The 18,679-nt window shown below is 44.8% G+C and overlaps 1 protein-coding gene and 1 long non-coding RNA gene across 2 annotated transcripts in view; one reads left to right on the top strand and one right to left on the bottom strand.

The window, feature by feature from the left end:
* The window catches only part of LOC139023596 (uncharacterized), a 581,371-nt gene that overhangs the window by 55,350 nt on the left and 507,342 nt on the right, over nucleotides 1-18,679 (bottom strand). The gene's annotated exons all lie outside the window — the stretch shown is intronic.
* Nucleotides 16,090-18,679, top strand: part of LOC111958151 (probable E3 ubiquitin-protein ligase HECTD4) — a 71,751-nt gene continuing 69,161 nt past the window's right edge. Inside the window, 1 exon segment of the mRNA XM_070437024.1 lies at nucleotides 16,090-16,270. Coding sequence (XP_070293125.1) covers nucleotides 16,124-16,270 — 147 coding nt within the window. The 5' untranslated portion in view covers nucleotides 16,090-16,123.

The following is an 18,679-nucleotide window of genomic DNA, read 5'->3' as shown; positions in this document are numbered from 1 at the left end:
CTAGACGTAACATAGTAAATATAAATCCGGCACACTGACATTAGTATGATATGTTATGTTTGGTATGGATACATAAGACAGATGGTTACTTAAGGCAAAAACGACAGTAGGGTGGTTGGTCGGGGGTGGGTTGTACAGCGCAAATGTCTAGCAACCCAAAGTTTGTGATTTCAAATCTAATCCCGGATAACTTTAGCATTTTAGCAACTTTTCAACTAGTTACGACTTTTTAGCAACTTGCAACTACTTAGCATGTTAGCTAACCCTAACTTGAAACCTTTTAGCTAACCCTTCCCCTAACCCTAACCTTAAGCTAACGTTAGCCAATTAGCTAGAATTCGTAACATATAGTACGTTTCACAAATTCGTAACATATAAAAGGAATTGTAATTCGTAACATATCATATGAAACAAATTAATACATACCATATGAAACGTAACATATCATACCAGTGTCTCGGATTTACGTACAGAATAATACGAAATTGTTTGAGACCTGTCTTCTATTTTAATGGAAAATTATATAACCCCCATGCATAGCCGCAGGAAGTATGGTGCTGAGGGCGCTGCAGCACCCCCTAAGGTCGATGTCCGCTCCCCCGTGAAAATCAAAATAGCATAATACAAAAATCACTATAAAAATCTGTCTGTTTAAGATAGAGATATCTGTTGTTTTTTTTGCATTGGATCAATCCACCTCAACCGCCTACATCACGTTTCCGCATCTGCTGTGAAAGGTGACAGAGCTAGAGCAGTGTTTGTCAGCTGACTGAAACTGACAAACTGAAGTCAGTTAGGAGACCGAACTGCAGTCAGGTCAAGACCTTGGTGAGGATGACGGGCACGCAGATGAGCTTCCCTGAGACGGTTTCTGACAGTTTGTGCAGAAATTCTTCAGTTGTGCAAACCCACAGTTTCATCAGCTGTCCGGTGGTCTCAGCATTGGATGCGTCTCAATCCACCGCATCCGCCTATCTAACGCTTCCGCATCTGTGGTGAAAGGTGACAGCGCTAGAGCGGTGTTTGTCAGACCATGAGACATCACGAACACTTACATGTTGGCTGTTTTGCTCACCCACAGGCTTCACAAGACTTGTCTGAAGGTCCACCTTTACCAGTTAAAATAATGGAAGTATATATGAAGACTGTTTAGTGCCAAAAATAAGGGGTTAGATACATGTAATTTGGGGAGCTGGTGACCGTTTTCTCAGTGCTCCTGTCCAGGGTGAACAATTTACTATTAATACTTTACCAACTGTGTTACTTTTGTAACATTTAATTAGGAATCAAACTCAATTCACTAATTTGGCAATTTTTTCATTTTTTTTTTGCCTTTTCATCATAAATGTCGAAACAACAACGGCCACGAGACACAAAAGCCTAGGGCTCACCGGACGCTGACACGAACTCTGATCCCCCCGACCTAGCCAAGGTAATGGTGGCTATCGTTAAGTCTGAACAGATGGTGCTGGCTAAGGTGGAGTCACTATCCACTGACCTATCCACACAAATAGCCACTCTCGCCACTGAGGTCAACACAAAGATCGACTTCGTTAAAGAAGACTTGGTGAAACAGAACACCCATCTGAATAGACTGGAAGGCGGTGCAAATACTTACTCTGACAAAGTGGGTGACACTGGAAGAGAAGTCAACCGGCTATCATCAGATGTCGTCAAACTTACTTCCAAGGTGGAGGACTTTGAGAACAGGCAGCACTGGGGGAAGGGTTGCATTTTCGGTGTGAGAGAGGGACTTAATCCGTAGGCGGATTGCAGCCTACCCTGTTCATAGCTAAACTGCTACAGGAAATTCTAGGCCTTGATTACGCCCCCACCCTTGACCGTGCGCACAGAAGCTTACAGTCCGCACCGAAGAACGGGTAGCTGCCCATTCTTCTGTGCTGACAAATTCCATTACCTTCAGGAGAAGGAGGATGCTCTCCGTAAGCCTACATGAGTGGCTCCCATCACCTACGACAGCCAGAAGATTCACATTTAACCTGGACTACACAGCGGCAGTCATGAAGAAGAGGTCAGCTTTCAACGAGGTGAGGGGGCTCCTACATCACTGTCTGAACACCCAGTTTTGCATTCTCTACCCAGCAGTGCTGAAGATCACTACTCCCTCCGGCGAGCAGAACACATTCGTGGACCCTACCAGGGCCAAAGAATACATCATTGCACACCTACATCAAATCAAATTTTATTGGTCACATGCACATGGTTAGCAGATGTTAATGCGAGTGTAGCGAAATGCTTGTGCTTCTAGTTCCGACAGTGCAGTAATATCTGACAAGTAATCTAACAATTTCACAACAACTACCTTATACACACAAGTGTAAATAGATGAATAAGAATAAGTACATATAAATATATGGATGAGCGATGACCGTGCGGCATAGGCAAGATGCAGTAGATGGTATATAGTACAGTATATACATATGAGATGAGTAATGTAGGGTATGTAAACATTATATAAAGTGGCATTGTTTAAAGTGACTAGTGATACATTTATTACATCCAATTATTCATTATTAAAGTGGCTAGAGATTTGAGTATGTATGTTGGCAGGAGCCTCTCTATGTTAGTGATGGCTGTTTTAACAGTCTGATGGCCTTGAGATAGAAGCTGTTTTTTAGTCTTTCGGTCCCAGATTTGATGCACCTGTACTGACCTCGCCTTCTGGATGATAGCGGGGTGAACAGGCAGTGACTCGGGTGGTTGTTGTCCTTGATGATCTTTTTGGCCTTCCTGTGACATCGGGTGATGTAGGTGTCCTGGAGGGCAGGAAGTTTGCCCCCGGTGATGCGTTGTGCAGACCGCATCACCCTCTGGAGAGCCTCACGGTTGTGGGCGGAGCAGTTGCCGTACCAGGCTGTGATACAGCCCGACAGGATACTCTCGATTGTGCATTTGTAAAAGTTTGTGAGTGTTTTCGGTGACAAGCCAAATTTCTTCAGCCTCCTGAGGTTGAAGGGGCGCTGTTGCGCCTTCTTCACCACGCTGTCTGCGTGTGTGGACCATTTCAGTTTGTCCGTGATGTATACGCCGAGGAACTTAAAACTTTCCACCTTCTCCACTACTGTCCCGTCGATATGGATAGGGGGGTGCTCCTTCTGCTGTTTCCTGAAGTCCACGATCATCTCCTTTGTTTTGTTGACATTGAGTGTGAGGTTATTTTCCTGACACCACACTCCGAGGGCCCTCACCTCCTTACTGTAGACCGTCTCGTCGTTGTTGGTAATCAAGCCTACCACTGTAGTGTCGTCTGCAAACTTGATGATTGAGTTGGAGGTGTGCATGGCCACGCAGTCATGGAGGGAGTACACAGGGAGTACAGGAGAGGGCTGAGAACGCACCCTTGTGGGGCCCCAGTGTTGAAGATCAGCGGGTGGAGATGTTGTTTCCTACTGTCACCACCTGGGGGCGTCCCGTCAGAAAGTCCAGGACCCAGTTGCACAGGGCGGAGTCAAGACCCAGGGTATCGAGCTTAAGGATGAGCTTGGAGGGTACTATGGTGTTAAATGCTGAGCTGTAGTCGATGAACATCTTTCTTACATAGGTATTCCTCTTGTCCAGATGGGATAGGGCAGTGTGCAGTGTGATTGCAATTGTGTCGTCTGTGGACCTATTGGGGCGGTAAGCAAATTGGAGTGGATCTAGGGTATCAGGTAGGGTGGAGGTGATATGATCCTTGACTAGTTTCTCAAAGCACTTCATGATGACAGAAGTGAGTGTTACGGGAAAATAGTCGTTTAGCTCAGTTACCTTAGCTTTCTTGGGAACAGGAACAATGGTGGCCCTCTTGAAGCATGTGGGCACAGTAGACTGGGATAGGGATTGATTGAATACGTCTGTAAACACACCAGCCAGTTGGTCTGTGCATGCTCTGAGGATGCGGCTAGGGATGCCGTCTGGGCCAGCAGCCTTGCGAGGGTTAACACGTTTAAATGTTTTACTCACGTTGGCCACTGAGGAGAGCCCACAGGCTTTGGTAGCGGGCCGTGTCAGTGGCACTGTATTGTCCTCAAAGCGAGCAAAGAAGTTGTTTAATTTGTCTGGGAGCAATACGTCGGTGTCCGTGACGGGGCTGGTTTTCTTTTTGTAATCCGTGATTGACTGTAGACCCTGCCACATACGTCTCGTGTTTGAGCAGTTGAATTGCGACTCTACTTTGTCTCTATACTGACGCTTAGCTTGTTTGATTGCCTTGCGGAGGGAATAGCTAAACTGTTTGTATTCGGTCATGTTTCTGGTCGCCTTGCCATGATTAAAAGCAGTGGTTCGCGCTTTCAGTTTTGCGCGAATTCTGCCATCAATCTACGGTTTCTGGTTAGGAAAGGTTTTAATAGTCACCGTGGGTACAAGATCACCGATGCACTTGCTAATAAACTCGCTCACCGAGTCAGCGTATACATCAATGTTGTTGTCTGAGGCTGTCCGGAACATATCCCAGTCCACGTGATCGAAGCAATCTTGAAGCGTGGAATCTGATCGGTCGAACCAACGTTGAGCATGGGCGTTTCCTGTTTTAGTTTCTGTCTATAGGCAGGGAGCAACAATATCGAGTCGTGGTCAGATTTGCCGAAGGAGGGCGGGGGAGGGCTTTGTATGCGTCGCAGAAGTTAGAGTAGCAATGATCCAGAATGCTGCCAGCTCGAGTTGCGCATTCAAAATGCTAATAAAATTTATAGAGCCTTGTTTTCAGATTAGCTTTGTTAAAATCCCCAGCTACATTAAATGCAGCCTCAGGATATATGGTTTCCAGTTTACATAGAGACCAGTGAGGTTCTTTCAGGGCCGTCGAGGTGTCTGCTTGGGGGGATATACACGGCTGTAATTATAATCGAAGAGAATTCTCTTGGTAGACAATGCGGTCGGCATTTGATTGTAAGGAATTCTAGGTCAGGTGAACAAAAGGACTTGAGTTCCTGTATGCTGTTATGGTTACACCACAAATTGTTAATCGTAAGGAATACACCCCCGCCCTTCTTACCAGAGAGATGTTTGTTTCTGTTGGCGCGATGCGTGAAGAAACCGGGTGGATGTACCGACTCTGATAACATATTCCGAGTGAGCCATGTTTCCGTGAAACAGAGAATGTTACAATCTCTGATGTCTCTCTGGAAGGCAACCCTTGCTTTAATTTCGTCTACCTTGTTGTCAAGAGACTGGACATTGGTAAGTAGTACTCGGGAGCGGTGAGCGATGTGCACGTCTACGGAGCCTGACCTGGAGGCCGCTCCATCTGCCCCTTCTGCGGCACCGTTGTTTTGGGTCGGCTACTGGGATTAAATCCATTGTCCTGGGTGGTGGTCCAAACAGAGGATCCGCTTCGGGAATGTCGTATTCCTGGTCGGAATGTTGGTAAGTTGACGTTGCTCTTATATCCAATAGTTATTCCCAGCTGTATGTAATAAGACTTAAGATTTCCTGGGGTAACAATGTAAGAAATAATACATAAAAAAACAAAATCCTGCATAGTTTCCTAAGAACGTGAAGTGAGGCGACCATCTCTGTCGGCGCCATCTTGTAGTTCATCCACAGGAGGACAGGCAACATATGACTAACTAGCCATTGTAGGCCATCACTCTGCCCCTTACCCTAGGGGGGTATCTACCTCCTTTTTAATATATATTTTTATTATCCTTCAAATATGCATATTGCATAAGATACATTAGAGAACTGAGGTGGTTCCCTCCAGAATCCCTTCCCTATGTGTAGATTTGATTATGTTTGCCCTGGATAGAGCTCTCCTGAGGTTTGGTTTAACATGGTAGTATTTTGCTTTAGTCTATGAGAGGTAGATGCAGCCTTCCAGCAGTGGGAAGGCCAGCATAGGGGTCCAAGGTTTTCTTCTGGGTATTTTGTTTTTAGCTGTTTTTTAAATTTTCTTTATATTTTATTACTCTGACATTTTCAACATGTCCCTGATTGAGTCTGTAATACCAACATGTTTCAAACAGACCACCATAGACCCTGTGCCCAAGATCACAAAGGCAACCTGCCTAAATGACTACAGACCCGTAGCACTCACGTCCGTAGCCATGAAGTGTTTTGAAAGGTTGGTAATGGCTCACATCAACACCATTATACCCAGAAAACCTAGACCCACTCCAATTTGCATACTGCCCAAACAGATCCACAGATGATGCAATCTCTATTGCACTCCACACTGCCCTTTCCCACCTGGACAAAAGGAACACCATGTGAGAATGCTGTTCATTGACTACAGCTCAGCGTTCAACACCATAGTACCCTCAAAGCTCATCACTAAGATAAGGATCCTGGGACTAAACACCTCCCTCTGCAACTGGATCCTGGACTTCCGGACGGGCCGCCTCCAGGTGGTGAGGGTAGGTAGCAACACATCTGCCACGCTGATCCTCAACACTGGAGCTCCACAGGGGTGCGTTCTCAGTCCCCTCCTGTACTCCCTGTTCACTCACCACTGCATGGACAGGCACGACTCCAACACCATCATTAAGTTTGCAGACGACACAACAGTGGTAGGCTTGATTACAGACAACGACGAGACAGCCTATAGGGAGGAGGTCAGAGACCTGGCCGTGTGGTGCCAGAATAACAACCTATCCCTCAACGTAACCAAGACAAAGGAGATGATTGGGGACTACAGGAAAAGCAGGACCGAGTACGCCCCCATTCTCATCGACAGGGCTGTAGTGGAGCAGGTTGAGAGCTTCAAGTTCCTCAGTGTCCACATCAACAACAAACTAGAATGGTCCAAACACACCAAGACAGTCGTGAAGAGGGCAGGACAAAACCTATTCCCCCACAGGAAACTAAAAAGATTTGGCATGGGTCCTGAGATCCTCAAAAGGTTCAACAGCTGCAACATCGAGAGCATCCTGACTGGTTGCATCACTGCCTGGTACGGCAATTGCTCAACCCTCTGATCGCAAGGCACTACAGAGGGTAGTGCATGCGGCCCAGTACATCACTGGGGCCAAGCTCCCTGCCATCCAGGACCTCTACACCAGGCGGTGTCAGAGGAAGGCCTAACAATTTACAAAGACCCCAGCCACCCTAGTCATAGACTGTTCTCTCTACTACCGCATGGCAAGCGGTACCGGAGTGCCAAGTTTAGGACAAAAAGGCTTCTCAACAGTTTTTACCCCCAAGCCATAAGACTCCTGAACAGGTAATCAAATGGCTACCCGAACTATTTGCATTGTGTGCCCCCCCAACCCCTATTTTTACGCTCCTGCTACTGTCTGTTTATCATATGTGCTTAGTCACTTTAACTATACATTCATGTACATACTACCTCAATTGGACTGACCAACCGGTTGCTCCCGCACATTGGCTAACCGGGCTATCTGCATTGTGTCCCACCCACTACCCGCCAACCCCTCTTTTACGCTACTGCTACTCTCTGTTCATCATATATGCATAGTCACTTTAACCATATCTACATATACATACTACCTCAATCAACCTGACTAACCGGTGTCTGTATGTAGCCTCGCTACTGTATATAGCCTGTCTTTTTACTGTTATTTTATTTCTTTACTTACCTATTGTTCACCTAACACCTTTTTTGCACTATTGGTTAGAGCCTGTAAGTAAGCATTTCACTGTAAGGGCTACTACACCTGTTGTATTCGGCGCACGTGACAAATAAACTTTGATTTGATTTGAAGTGATGAAGCAACTCTGGCAATCCAGTCCATGCATCCTGGGCTTGACGACTTCCCTATTGAATTTTATAAAGCATTCTCCTCTAAACTATCCCCTATCCTCAGCTCAATGTAAAATTAAATCCATTCTTGTCAGAAACTGCCCCATACACTTACCCAGGCGACTATTTCGGTTTTGCCTAAAAAGGACAAGAATCTGACTGTGGCTCATACCACCCTATAAGCCTTTTGTGTTGCGATTATGAAATTCCTAAAGGTCCTATAGCGCCGCTTAGAGACAGTGATGCATAATATAATTAACTCTGACCAAACCGGATTTATCTCAGGTAGGCAATCTTTCAATAATATGCACCGGCTATTTAATGTTTTTTATTCTGCCCACTCAACTCGACAACCAGAGGTCGTCATCTGATGCTGAGAAGGCTTCCGACCGGGTTGAGTGGGAATATCTATTCACAGTACTAGAGAGATTTGGGTTTGGCCCGTCATTCCTTTCCTGGATTAAGATTTTGTACTTGTTCCCAGTGGCTTCTGTTCGCACCAACAATGTTACCTCCAGCTACTTCCCTCTCCACAGGGGGACAGGCAGGGTTGCTGTTTATCCCCTTTTTTATCCCATTGCCATGGCAGCAGCTACTCTTCCTGGGGTACAAACATATTAAAGCACTTACATTGCAACCTAACTAAATATGTACTCCCCATTAATCAGTTAGCAGAAGGTATTGGGTTTGCTAATTTCCCATTTAAGGTGGAGCATCAGGTCTTCACTTATTTGGCGATAAAGGTCATACGCTCATTTAAGGCTCTGTTTTAACATAACTTCAACACACTCCTGGATCGCTCTAAGCAGGATTTCATAAGGTGGTCGTCTCTTCCCATTTCATTAGCAGGTCGCATTAATTCTGTTAAGATGACTGTACTACCTAGGTTTTTGTACTTATTCTAAATGATCCCCATTTTTCTGCCAAATTTGATGTTCAAACAACTAGACAGCTACATTTCCAACTTCATTTGGAGTAAGTCAAACCCACGAATGAGAAAGGTATATCTAGAGAGACCAAAGCCTGCAGGCGGGCTGGGTCTTCCCAATTTTTTACAGTACTACTGGTCAGCTGTAATGATGTGCGCTGAGAGTCGGCAAGCAAGTTCAGGGAGTGATTGTTTTAATAAATAAACACAACATAATACAAAACAAGAAACACAAACATGAATCAGAAACAATAACAACTGGGGAAGGAACCAAAGGGAGTGACATATATACGGGAGGTAATCAGGGAAGTGATGGAGTCCAGGTGAGTCTGATGACGCACAGTGCTCGTAAACGATGGTGACAGGTGTGCGTCATAACGAGCAGCCTTGTGACCTAGAAACTCAGCAAAAAAAGAAACGTCCCTTTTTCAGGACCCTGTCTTTCAAAGATAATTCGTAAAAATCCAAATAACTTCACAGATCTTCATTGTAAAGGGTTTGAACACTGTTTCCCATGCTTGTTCAATGAACCATTAACAATTAATGAACATGCACCTGTGGAATGGTTGTTAAGACACTAACAGCTTACAGACAGTAGGCAATTAAGGTCACAGTTAAGAAAACTTAGGACACTAAAGAGGCCTTTCTACTGTCTCTGAAAAACACCAAAAGAAAAATGCCCAGGGTCCCTGCTCATCTGCGTGAACGTGCCTTAGGCATGCTGCAAGGAGGCATGAGGACTGCAGATGTGGCCAGGGCAATAAATTGCAATGTCCGTACTGTGAGATGCCTAAGACAGCGCTACAGGGAGACAGGACGGACAGATGATCGTTCTCGCAGTGGCAGACCATGTGTAACAACACCTGCACAGGATCAGTACATCCGAACATCACACCTGCGGGACAGGTACAGGATGGCAACAACAACTGCCCGAGTTACACCAGGAACGCACAATCCCTCCATCAGTGCTCAGACTGTCCGTAATAGGCTGAGAGAGGCTGGACTGAGGGCTTGTAGGCCTGTTGTAAGGCAGGTCCTCACCAGACATCACCGGCAACAACGTCACCTATGGGCACAAACTCACCTTCGCTGGACCAGACAGGACTGGCAAAAAGTGCTCTTCACTGACGAGTCGTGGTTTTGGGGTGAAGGTCGGATTCGGGTTTATCGTCGAAGGAATGAGCGTTACACCGAGGCCTGTACTCTGGAGCGGGATCGATTTGGAGGTGGAGGGTCCATCATGGTCTGGGGCGGTGTGTCACAGCATCATCAGACTGAGCTTGTTGTCATTGCAGGCAATCTCAACGCTGTGCGTTACAGGGAAGACATCCTCCTCCCTCATGTGGTACCCTTCCTGCAGGCTCATCCTGACATGACCCTCCAGCATGACAATGCCACCAGCCATACTGCTCGTTCTGTGCGTAATTTCCTGCAAGACAGGAATGTCAGTGTACTGCCATGGCTAGCGAAGAGCACGGATCTCAATCCCATTGAGCACATCTGGGACCTCTTGAATTGGAGGGTGAGGACTAGGGCAAATTTCCCGCAGTGAAGGGATGGGAGGGAGGGGTGGAGGGATAGAAGGAAGGGGAGGATGGAGGGGTGGAGGGATGGGAGAGAGGGGTGAAGGGAGGGGGGGAAGGGGTTGTACTGTTTTTCTGTTCTCATATCAAAAATCTATAAATATATATATATTTTTTTTAAGTTACACATATATATATATTTTTTTTTTACAAATGACTCCTTATCTTTCTTATATCTCACAGATAAAGGACAGACACTTCAGAACAACCTTCCTTTTCATTTTGTGGGGGGACTATCTGTTGCTCCATGTAGTGAATCTGTTATTCAATGTGTTTATTGCTCGAATGAACAGCAAACCTGGTTTAAAAAAACAGATAAAGCAACAACTCACGGCACAACGTCTCTCCCCTATTTGACCTAGATCGTTTGTGTGTATATATTGATATGTAGGCTACGCATGCCTTTTTTTAAATTGATGTAGTTCTGTTCTTGAGCTTTTCTTGTATATTAATGTTCTGTATTACGTCATGTTTCATGTTTTGTGTGGACCCCAGGAAGAGTAGCTGCTGCTTTCGCTACAGCTAATGGGGATCCTAATAAAATACCAAATACCAAATTGTATGGGCTAATAGCATTAAGGCCAAAAATATATATTTATAATATATAATTCAAAATCAAATAGCAAAATGATCCTTGGTATGACCTTCTTAAAACAATTCCATATAGCTTAGTAGAGCAGCGCGGCACATCTCCTTCGCAAAACAAATCTATGGTTAACCACCTAACTGAGGAACTCAATTTAACCTTGCGTAATACACTAGATTCAGTCGCACCCCTAAAAACCAAAAACATTTGTCATAAGAAACTAGCTCCCAGGTATACAGAAAATACCCGAGCTCTGAAGCAAGCTTCCAGGAAAATTGGAACAGAAAAGGCAACACCAAACTGGAAGTTTTCCGACTAGCTTGGAAAGACAGTACCGTGCAGTATCGAAGAGCCCTCACTGCTGCTCGATCATCCTATTTTTCCAACTTAATTGAGGAAAATAAGAACAATCCAAAATGGGTTTTTGATACTGTCGCAAAGTTAACTAAAAACCAGCATTCCCAAGAGAGGATGGCTTTCACTTCAGCAGTGATAAATTCATGAACTTCTTTGACGAAAAGATCATGCTCATTAGAAAGCAAATTACGGACTCCTCTTTAAATCTGCGTATTCCTCCAAAGCTCAGTTGTCCTGAGTCTGCACAACACTGCCTGGATGTAGGATCAAGGGAGACTGTCACTCCCTTGACCGGAGAGAGCCTTTTTATTTCTCGATTTGGTTAGGTCAGGTTGTGATTTGGGTGGGCATTCTATGTTCTATATTTCTTTGTTTTTGGCCGAGCGTGGTTCCCAATCAGAGGCAGCTGTCTACGCTCAATGTACGCTCACCACGCTGCACCTTGGTCCGGTCATTTCCACGACGACAGCGATCGTGACAGAACATCCCACCACAAACGGACCAAGCGGCGTGGCCGAGAGGAGCAGACAGAGTGGACATGGGAAGACATTCTGGAAGGAAAGGGACCCTGGGCGCAGGCTGGAGAATATCGTCGTCTGAAGGAGGAGATGGAGGCAGCTAAGGCGGAGCGGCGACGTTACGAGGAGTTGGCTCAACGAGGAAAGCACGAGAGGCAGTCCCCAAATTTGTTTTGGGGGGGGGGGGGCACACGGGGTGATTGGTGGAGTTAGGGTTCAGACCTGAGCCAACTCCCCGTGGTTACCGTGGGGAGCGTGGTACTGGTCAGGCACCGTGTTATGCGGTGAAGCGCACGGTGTCTCCAGTGCGTGTTCACAGCCCGGTGCGCTCTGAGCCAGCTCTCTGCATGTGTCGTGCTAGAGGGGGCATCCAGCCAGGACGGATTGTGCCAGCACAGCGCTCCTGGTCTCCGGTGCGCCTCTTCGGCCCAGGGTATCCTGCGCCGGCTCTGCGCACTGTGTCTCCGGTGCGCTATCACAGCCCAGTGCGTCCTGTGCCTGCGCTCCGCACGTGCCGGGCCAAAGTGGGCATTCAGCCAGGAYGAGTGGTGCCAGCTTTAARYACCAGATCTCCAGTGCTCCCCCACAGCCCGGTTCGACCTGTGCCTGCTCCAKGGACCAGGCCTCCAGTATGTCTCCCCAGCCTGGTGAGTCCTGTGCCTGCTCCCAGAACCAAGCCTCCAGTAGGTCTCCCCAGCCTGGTGAGTCCGGAGCCTGCAGCGACGGTCTCCAGTCCGGAGCCTCCGGCGACGGTCCCCAGTCCGGAGCCTCTGGCGACGGTCCCCAGTCCGGGGCCTGCGGCGAGGGTCCCCAGTCCGGAGCCTCAGGCGACGGTCCCCAGTCCGGGGCCTGCGGCGAGGGTCCCCAGTACGGGGGCTGCGGAGAGGGTCCCCAGTCCGGGGTCAAAGAAGTGAAAGCCTATCAGTGCTGCTGAGGTTTGAGAAGGTTGTGCCTGGGAAAGTACAGCTAGGATTCCTTAGTTTCAATGTCAGAGAATTTGTCCCGTCCCCATTTTTTTAAATGCCAAGGAAGGAAAGATGTGTCAAGTGTGGAGGGGAACATGATTATGGTGAATGTGGGAGCAATGTGAAGGTTAAGTGTTGTAATTATGGGGGGAACATAGTGCAGCATTTGGTGGATGCCAGGTGCAGAGAGAGGCTCTGAGATATAGAATTAGTCATGATGTATCATATGCAGAAGCTGTAAGACAGATTGGTGGAACTACAATGTGGAATGATGGAGCTTCCATGGCTGCTCCTGTAATAAGTGGACCTACTGTCGGGTCTAGTGTTTCTGCTGGTCCTGGCATGGTTTGGAGGCCTGTTCAGAAATCTTGTGCTCATGAATGTGCGGTGTCAAAGGTCACTTTGATAATGAATAAAGTTGACTTCATAGCTTTTATTGGTAAGGTTATCAATACGACTTGGGTTGTGGAAAGCAGAAATGCCAGGTTGAAGATTATTGTGGAGACTGCAAAATAGATATTCGGGGTAACAGATGCTGTTGAAATCGTTGTTGACATACTGAACAATCCCAAGGGTGGAGTGTTTCAGTATGATATAGATCAAGTTTAGGGGGGTTGGGGAGGGGTTTTGGGGGGAGTGGGTTAGTAGGGATTAGTAGGGATTTACATTTTTTAAATTCATGGTAGTACAGAATTCGGCAGATCATGATTGATCGTACATTCCAGCACAGTAGGTGGCGGCATGCACCTAAACGATTGTTTGCGGACCGCCATGATATTATAGAAGAAGATGAAGAATACTACATGGATTGCATGTGTGTGCCATTCAGACTGTGAGGGAACAGAGTTGCTGAAGCCTGAAATATTTTTTGTTACATTTCAGTGTCATCGCCCAAATGACATGTCTGTGTGCTCTGAGGTTACGAAATAGAAGAAAGCCGTAAAGAAAGTAGTTTGAATAGTTAGGGTCCATAGCATGGACAATATTATAACCAAGAAAACCACCTGATCACAAACAGTGGTTTTGTGTTGTGAAGTATAATACAAACTGCCTTAGTAAAAATTCAGCCATGGAGGATAACAAACGATGTGGCTTTGTCTATATAGATATATAGCAGTATAGATCCGATTGAAGGGAAAGGTCGTAATTGTGTAATTTATCAGTTATATCATCATGACTCATGTAGCTACAGCATGTTCTGTTTATTCTCTGTTACAGATAGCCTGCTCCTTTGTGGGACCTTCAAGCATTTGGATGAATGTAAATACAACATTCCCCCTCTGGAGAAGAGAGATGATCTTCACAACATGGAATCAAAGACTGTAACATTGTGATTTTACCCGCAGGTGAGACAGTAGCCGTATACCGGTACATACAGTATAATCTTGCACTCTGGCACATTTGTGGCTCTATATTGAGCTCTTTCCCTCTTAGATTTACTGTTATTAATTAAGAGGATCTGCTCTAACTTGCAGTTACCTTCCTTTAAATGGATTAGATAACTACTTTATGCATTAACACATCTCTTACGCACACACGCATGCATACACACACGTATGTATACACACACACACCAGCAAACTGTGTCCCCCCTATTTCCTTTCTGAAATTGTTTGCGTATTTCTCTTAACATCTCTTCATTCTTATCCACTGACTGTCTACTTGGATATTCGTTCTCCTCTGTCCCTCCATCTTTCTCCGCTTCCTCCACCACATTACTGGCTGGTCAGATCAGATACTTGGAGAGGACCAAGATTCTCCTATCCGTCCTGCAGGACTTTTTGTCTCTATTCTGCCTCTATGTGTGAAGTTTGAAAGACTGTCTTTGGGGAAAAGGTTGGCTCAATTAAAACATGTGATATATTTGCAAAGAGCCACAACTGGCTCTTAGACTTTTTAATGTGATCTCTTCACAAAGCTGATATTGCTAATTGTTACACGCAATGTGTCACTGTCCTACCTAGTGCCAATGTGATAACAATAATAAATAGGCTATAGCAGTATACTGTATACAGTTGAAACAGTGCTTGTGGGATCTAGTGTTAACATATAATATTTATATTTTATTTGTGGGGGGGCCTAATTCAAGTATTTTAAAACATGGAGGAAAGAGGAAGACAATGCTCAGGGCACAAGTAAAGATACAAAAGAGGGACTCCTGTTCGCCTCTATAAACTATGTCTAAGGATCATTGAGCCCAAAAAAACCTAGGCTGATGTCTCCCAAACATCAGCACCCTTACCAGTTACCAGAATGGGAATCATTTTGTATCGTGTATACAGTATGCAATAAATCTGTCTAACATCAACCTGTACGTTTTGCAAGCCTTATGCAAAACGGACTTGAGTTGCTGCTCGAAATACCATCCTGATCCAAACCCTAAACCTTTGATCTCAATTGTAAATAATGATAATAACTAGATAATAACTAAATAATAACTAGAGTTGTGACTTCATTTAATATATTTATATGAAGTCTGTGTACTTCTCGATTAAAGCACTTAAATATAACCAATCTCTGTTTTTCGTTATCTCAGATTACAAGCTTCCCTAATGTTGTAAAGGTGCACTATCTTTCAGCCAAGAGCCTTAAAAAATGCTCAGGAGGTGGCGCCCTCGTACCTTTAACAGTAAGGTGATTGACCTTTACACATATTAATTAATAATTGTTTCTTAATTTGAGTGTCATCAGTGGATAATGTTGAATTGTGTAGTGTAAACAGTGTTTCACTTCATACCTAAAGGCTTTTGCTTTGAATATTGTGTCAGATCATCATAATGTACCTACATTGTCACCGCAATCAGAAAATGTACAAATGAAACCATGAGTATTAAACAAACTATGACGATACATACATACAATCTTAGTATTGATAATAAATTAATATTTTAGGGGTTAAATTTGTTGACATGTTTATTGTAGGCTAAAGCACAATGTATGCTGGGAACAGTAACTGTTGGTCTAAGAAACATGGCGTTTCACCGACAGCTGTGGGGTTTTCATTATCTGTCCGGCCACTAATAATCAGTTGTTGGACCACCGTCGGAGCCGTTTTTCCTGCATTCTTATCGTGTTTTGGTTATGCTCAGACTTCGTGTTCAGCTGGAGAAGTCAGTCAATTACAAAACTATGCTCTAAATATTACGGTTTAGAGACAGCGTCACGCCCACTGCTCTGTAAAGACAGTACGATAGGCTCAATGGTACAGTTGGTAGCTGAAGAAAGAACCTGCCCCACACAGTGCGATCAGCTGGCCGACCTATGTTCGCTAGCAAACCTCGATAGCTAGCACCCGTAGCAGCAAAGTGGTACCCACAAATATTTGGTTGTACGATTGGCGTTACCAAGCTACCTAGCTGGATCGGAGTAGGTCTGAGTTTCTCATCTGACTGACAGCATGTCTGTCGGGTAGTGTTGTTATCATTTCGGATTTGATTTGTTTTAATGATCGACCTTTCTGGCATTTTTCTCGGAGGAGAGAGAGATGGGCTCCGGGGCCGTGGATTCGTCCCAGTGGTTGTCAGTGAAGGAAGAGACTATTTTCCTTCACGATGGACTGATTCGGGTCACGGATCTGGCTGAACTGCCCAGTGAAATCGGTGTGTCTGAGCAGGGGGACACTGAGCAGGAGGTGAGTACTGTTAGTCTGCATCTCAACGGTTGCATTTCGAATGTTTTCTTGGAGAAAGCGAACACAGCTAACGTTAGTTAACTTAGCTAGCTACATTGTCAAGCGCTAGCTACCTACCTACCTGCTCAGCATTAACTAGTAGGGATTGCCAAGCAGCAAGTTATATAATTCCAAATGAATAAAGTCACATTAATAGCAACACATTTTTAGCTAGTCATGTCCATGTGTAACATTAGCTAGCTAAGGACGCCAACGTCTGCTTGACGAGGAGCATGACATGCAGATAGCTAACCAATAACTACGCTAGTTAACTAAAGAGAACATTGAAACATAACGTAGACCATTGTTTACAGTAACAGCCTAGTTAGCAGGCAGTATACATTTTGAAGAAGTAGATCATGTTAGTTATATGAATAACACTGTGTAGGCATGATGACTCACGACGTAGCTAGCTAGCAATGGTATCATGGCCTTTAAATCCCCACCCTTTGTGGGAACCGTGTCCCCTCTGGTCCAGACATTGGGTGCTCTTGAGTGGTGGCAGGCTATTATTGTTGTATTCATCAGCTCACCCAAGCGTCACTTAAATTCTTCAAAGCATGGCACACAAACTGGACAAATACAATAGGAAACGGTAAATTCAGCGTTCTTGAAAGCTCCTCAAGCCAGTAAGTAGCCAAGAGGTCTTGTTCAGCACAGAATGCTTCATCATTGGCACGCTTGACAGTATATACAGTGCCTTTAGAAAATATTCATTTTTCCTTTATTTAACTAGGCAAGTCAGTTAAGAACAAATTCTTATTTACAATGGCGGCCTAGGAACAGTGGGTTAACTGCCTTGTTCAGGGACAGAACGACACTTTTTTACCTTGTCAGCTCGGGGATTCGATCTAGCAACCTTCCGGTTACTGGCCCAACACTCTAACCACTAGGCTACCTGCCGCCCCTTGACTTATTCATACCCCTTGACTTATTCATACCCCTTGACTTATTCATACCCCTTGACTTATTCTATATTTTGTTGTTACAGCCTGAATTCAAAATTAATTACAAAGATTTTTTTCTCTCACCCAATCTACAGTGCCTTCAGAAAGTATTCACACACAGCTTACTTTATGAAATCCTCCTTCAGTCACATGCAGATAAAACATTTAGATTTCTATAGTATCAGAAAGAGCATGTTCTGCAGTTTCTAGACACTTACCTTCATCAAATATCTCTCAAAATTCAAGATTTCCAAATGTAACTTTTTCCAAGAATATCTATGCTGTCCATGCATTCAGCACAAGACCACTCGCACGGCAGCATTGCTCTGGATACTAAGCAAAAAAGAGTAACATACTATACGTACAATTAAAATATTCTATTCTGTTTTCAATGGATGAGTGGGCGATAGAAATCAGATAGAAACAGATAATGGTGCATGTGACTTCAATGAACTGAATGATGAGGAGGGTGAAAAGGGTGATTGAATTTGATCTGAATGATGAGGATTGAATTTAGAACAATAGTGTAATGATGATGAAGAATTGTGTGTGGTCTAATTATTTTATTATGAAAGGCTGGAACTGGTATATAATTTCCCCACTTGAGAGTCAAATCAGACACTGAGTACAAAATAAAATGTGTGTAGTTCACAATGGCAAGCCGAAACAAACTAATGTACGCACTGACAGCATTGCAAATGCTGCAGCATTTAGATAAGTTGGAGTAGGATGGAGGATCGGATATTGAGCTTGAAATCGATGTTGCTGATGAGTCTTCATCTGATTCTGATGTTCACTTCGATCCTTCGCCTCCGATCCTTCGCCTCCGATGCCTGAACCTCGCCGCAGAAAAACCAGAACAGAGCCAACCGAGATAGTGATCTCAACTGCCACGATGAGACTGGAATTGGGGAGGGATGGCACGGTTTGGGAAGAAAAGAGTGACGAGTTTACGGTATGTGACGTGTAGATGTTGCAGCACATCAGCGATTGTACTGTTGCTCATGCGCACAGAAAAGGAAACAGTATGTGGGACATGTCTGGACTTAAAGCTTTTATTGGACATTTATATGTCTGCGGGGCACATGGTGGAAAAGCGTTGATGTGGAGTCATTTTGGTCTGATAGGTATGGGGTGGAGCATTCCACGCAACCGCTTCAGAAAGATTATGCGACACCTGCGGCAGGTGCACACGAAACAAGGCCCATGAAAACTGTGGACACAATACAGTGTCCGATACAATCAACAAATGACTTTTTATGTCTTGTCATGAATATATTAACAAAAATATTTCTTTATGCTATTTATCCTTTACAATTGTTCATGCGCTTGTGCTTTTGTTTAGGAAAATGGCAAACAATTTTACCTGTGCACCTGGCTGGTTATATTATTATAATATTTTTAGTTTCTACTTTGTCAAAAA

The sequence above is a fragment of the Salvelinus sp. IW2-2015 genome, linkage group LG33, assembly GCF_002910315.2.
Source record: "Salvelinus sp. IW2-2015 linkage group LG33, ASM291031v2, whole genome shotgun sequence".
Classification (NCBI taxonomy): Eukaryota; Metazoa; Chordata; class Actinopteri; order Salmoniformes; family Salmonidae; genus Salvelinus; species Salvelinus sp. IW2-2015.
The sequence above is the reverse complement of the archived record's forward strand: the minus strand, read 5'-3'. Positions and strand labels throughout refer to the sequence as shown.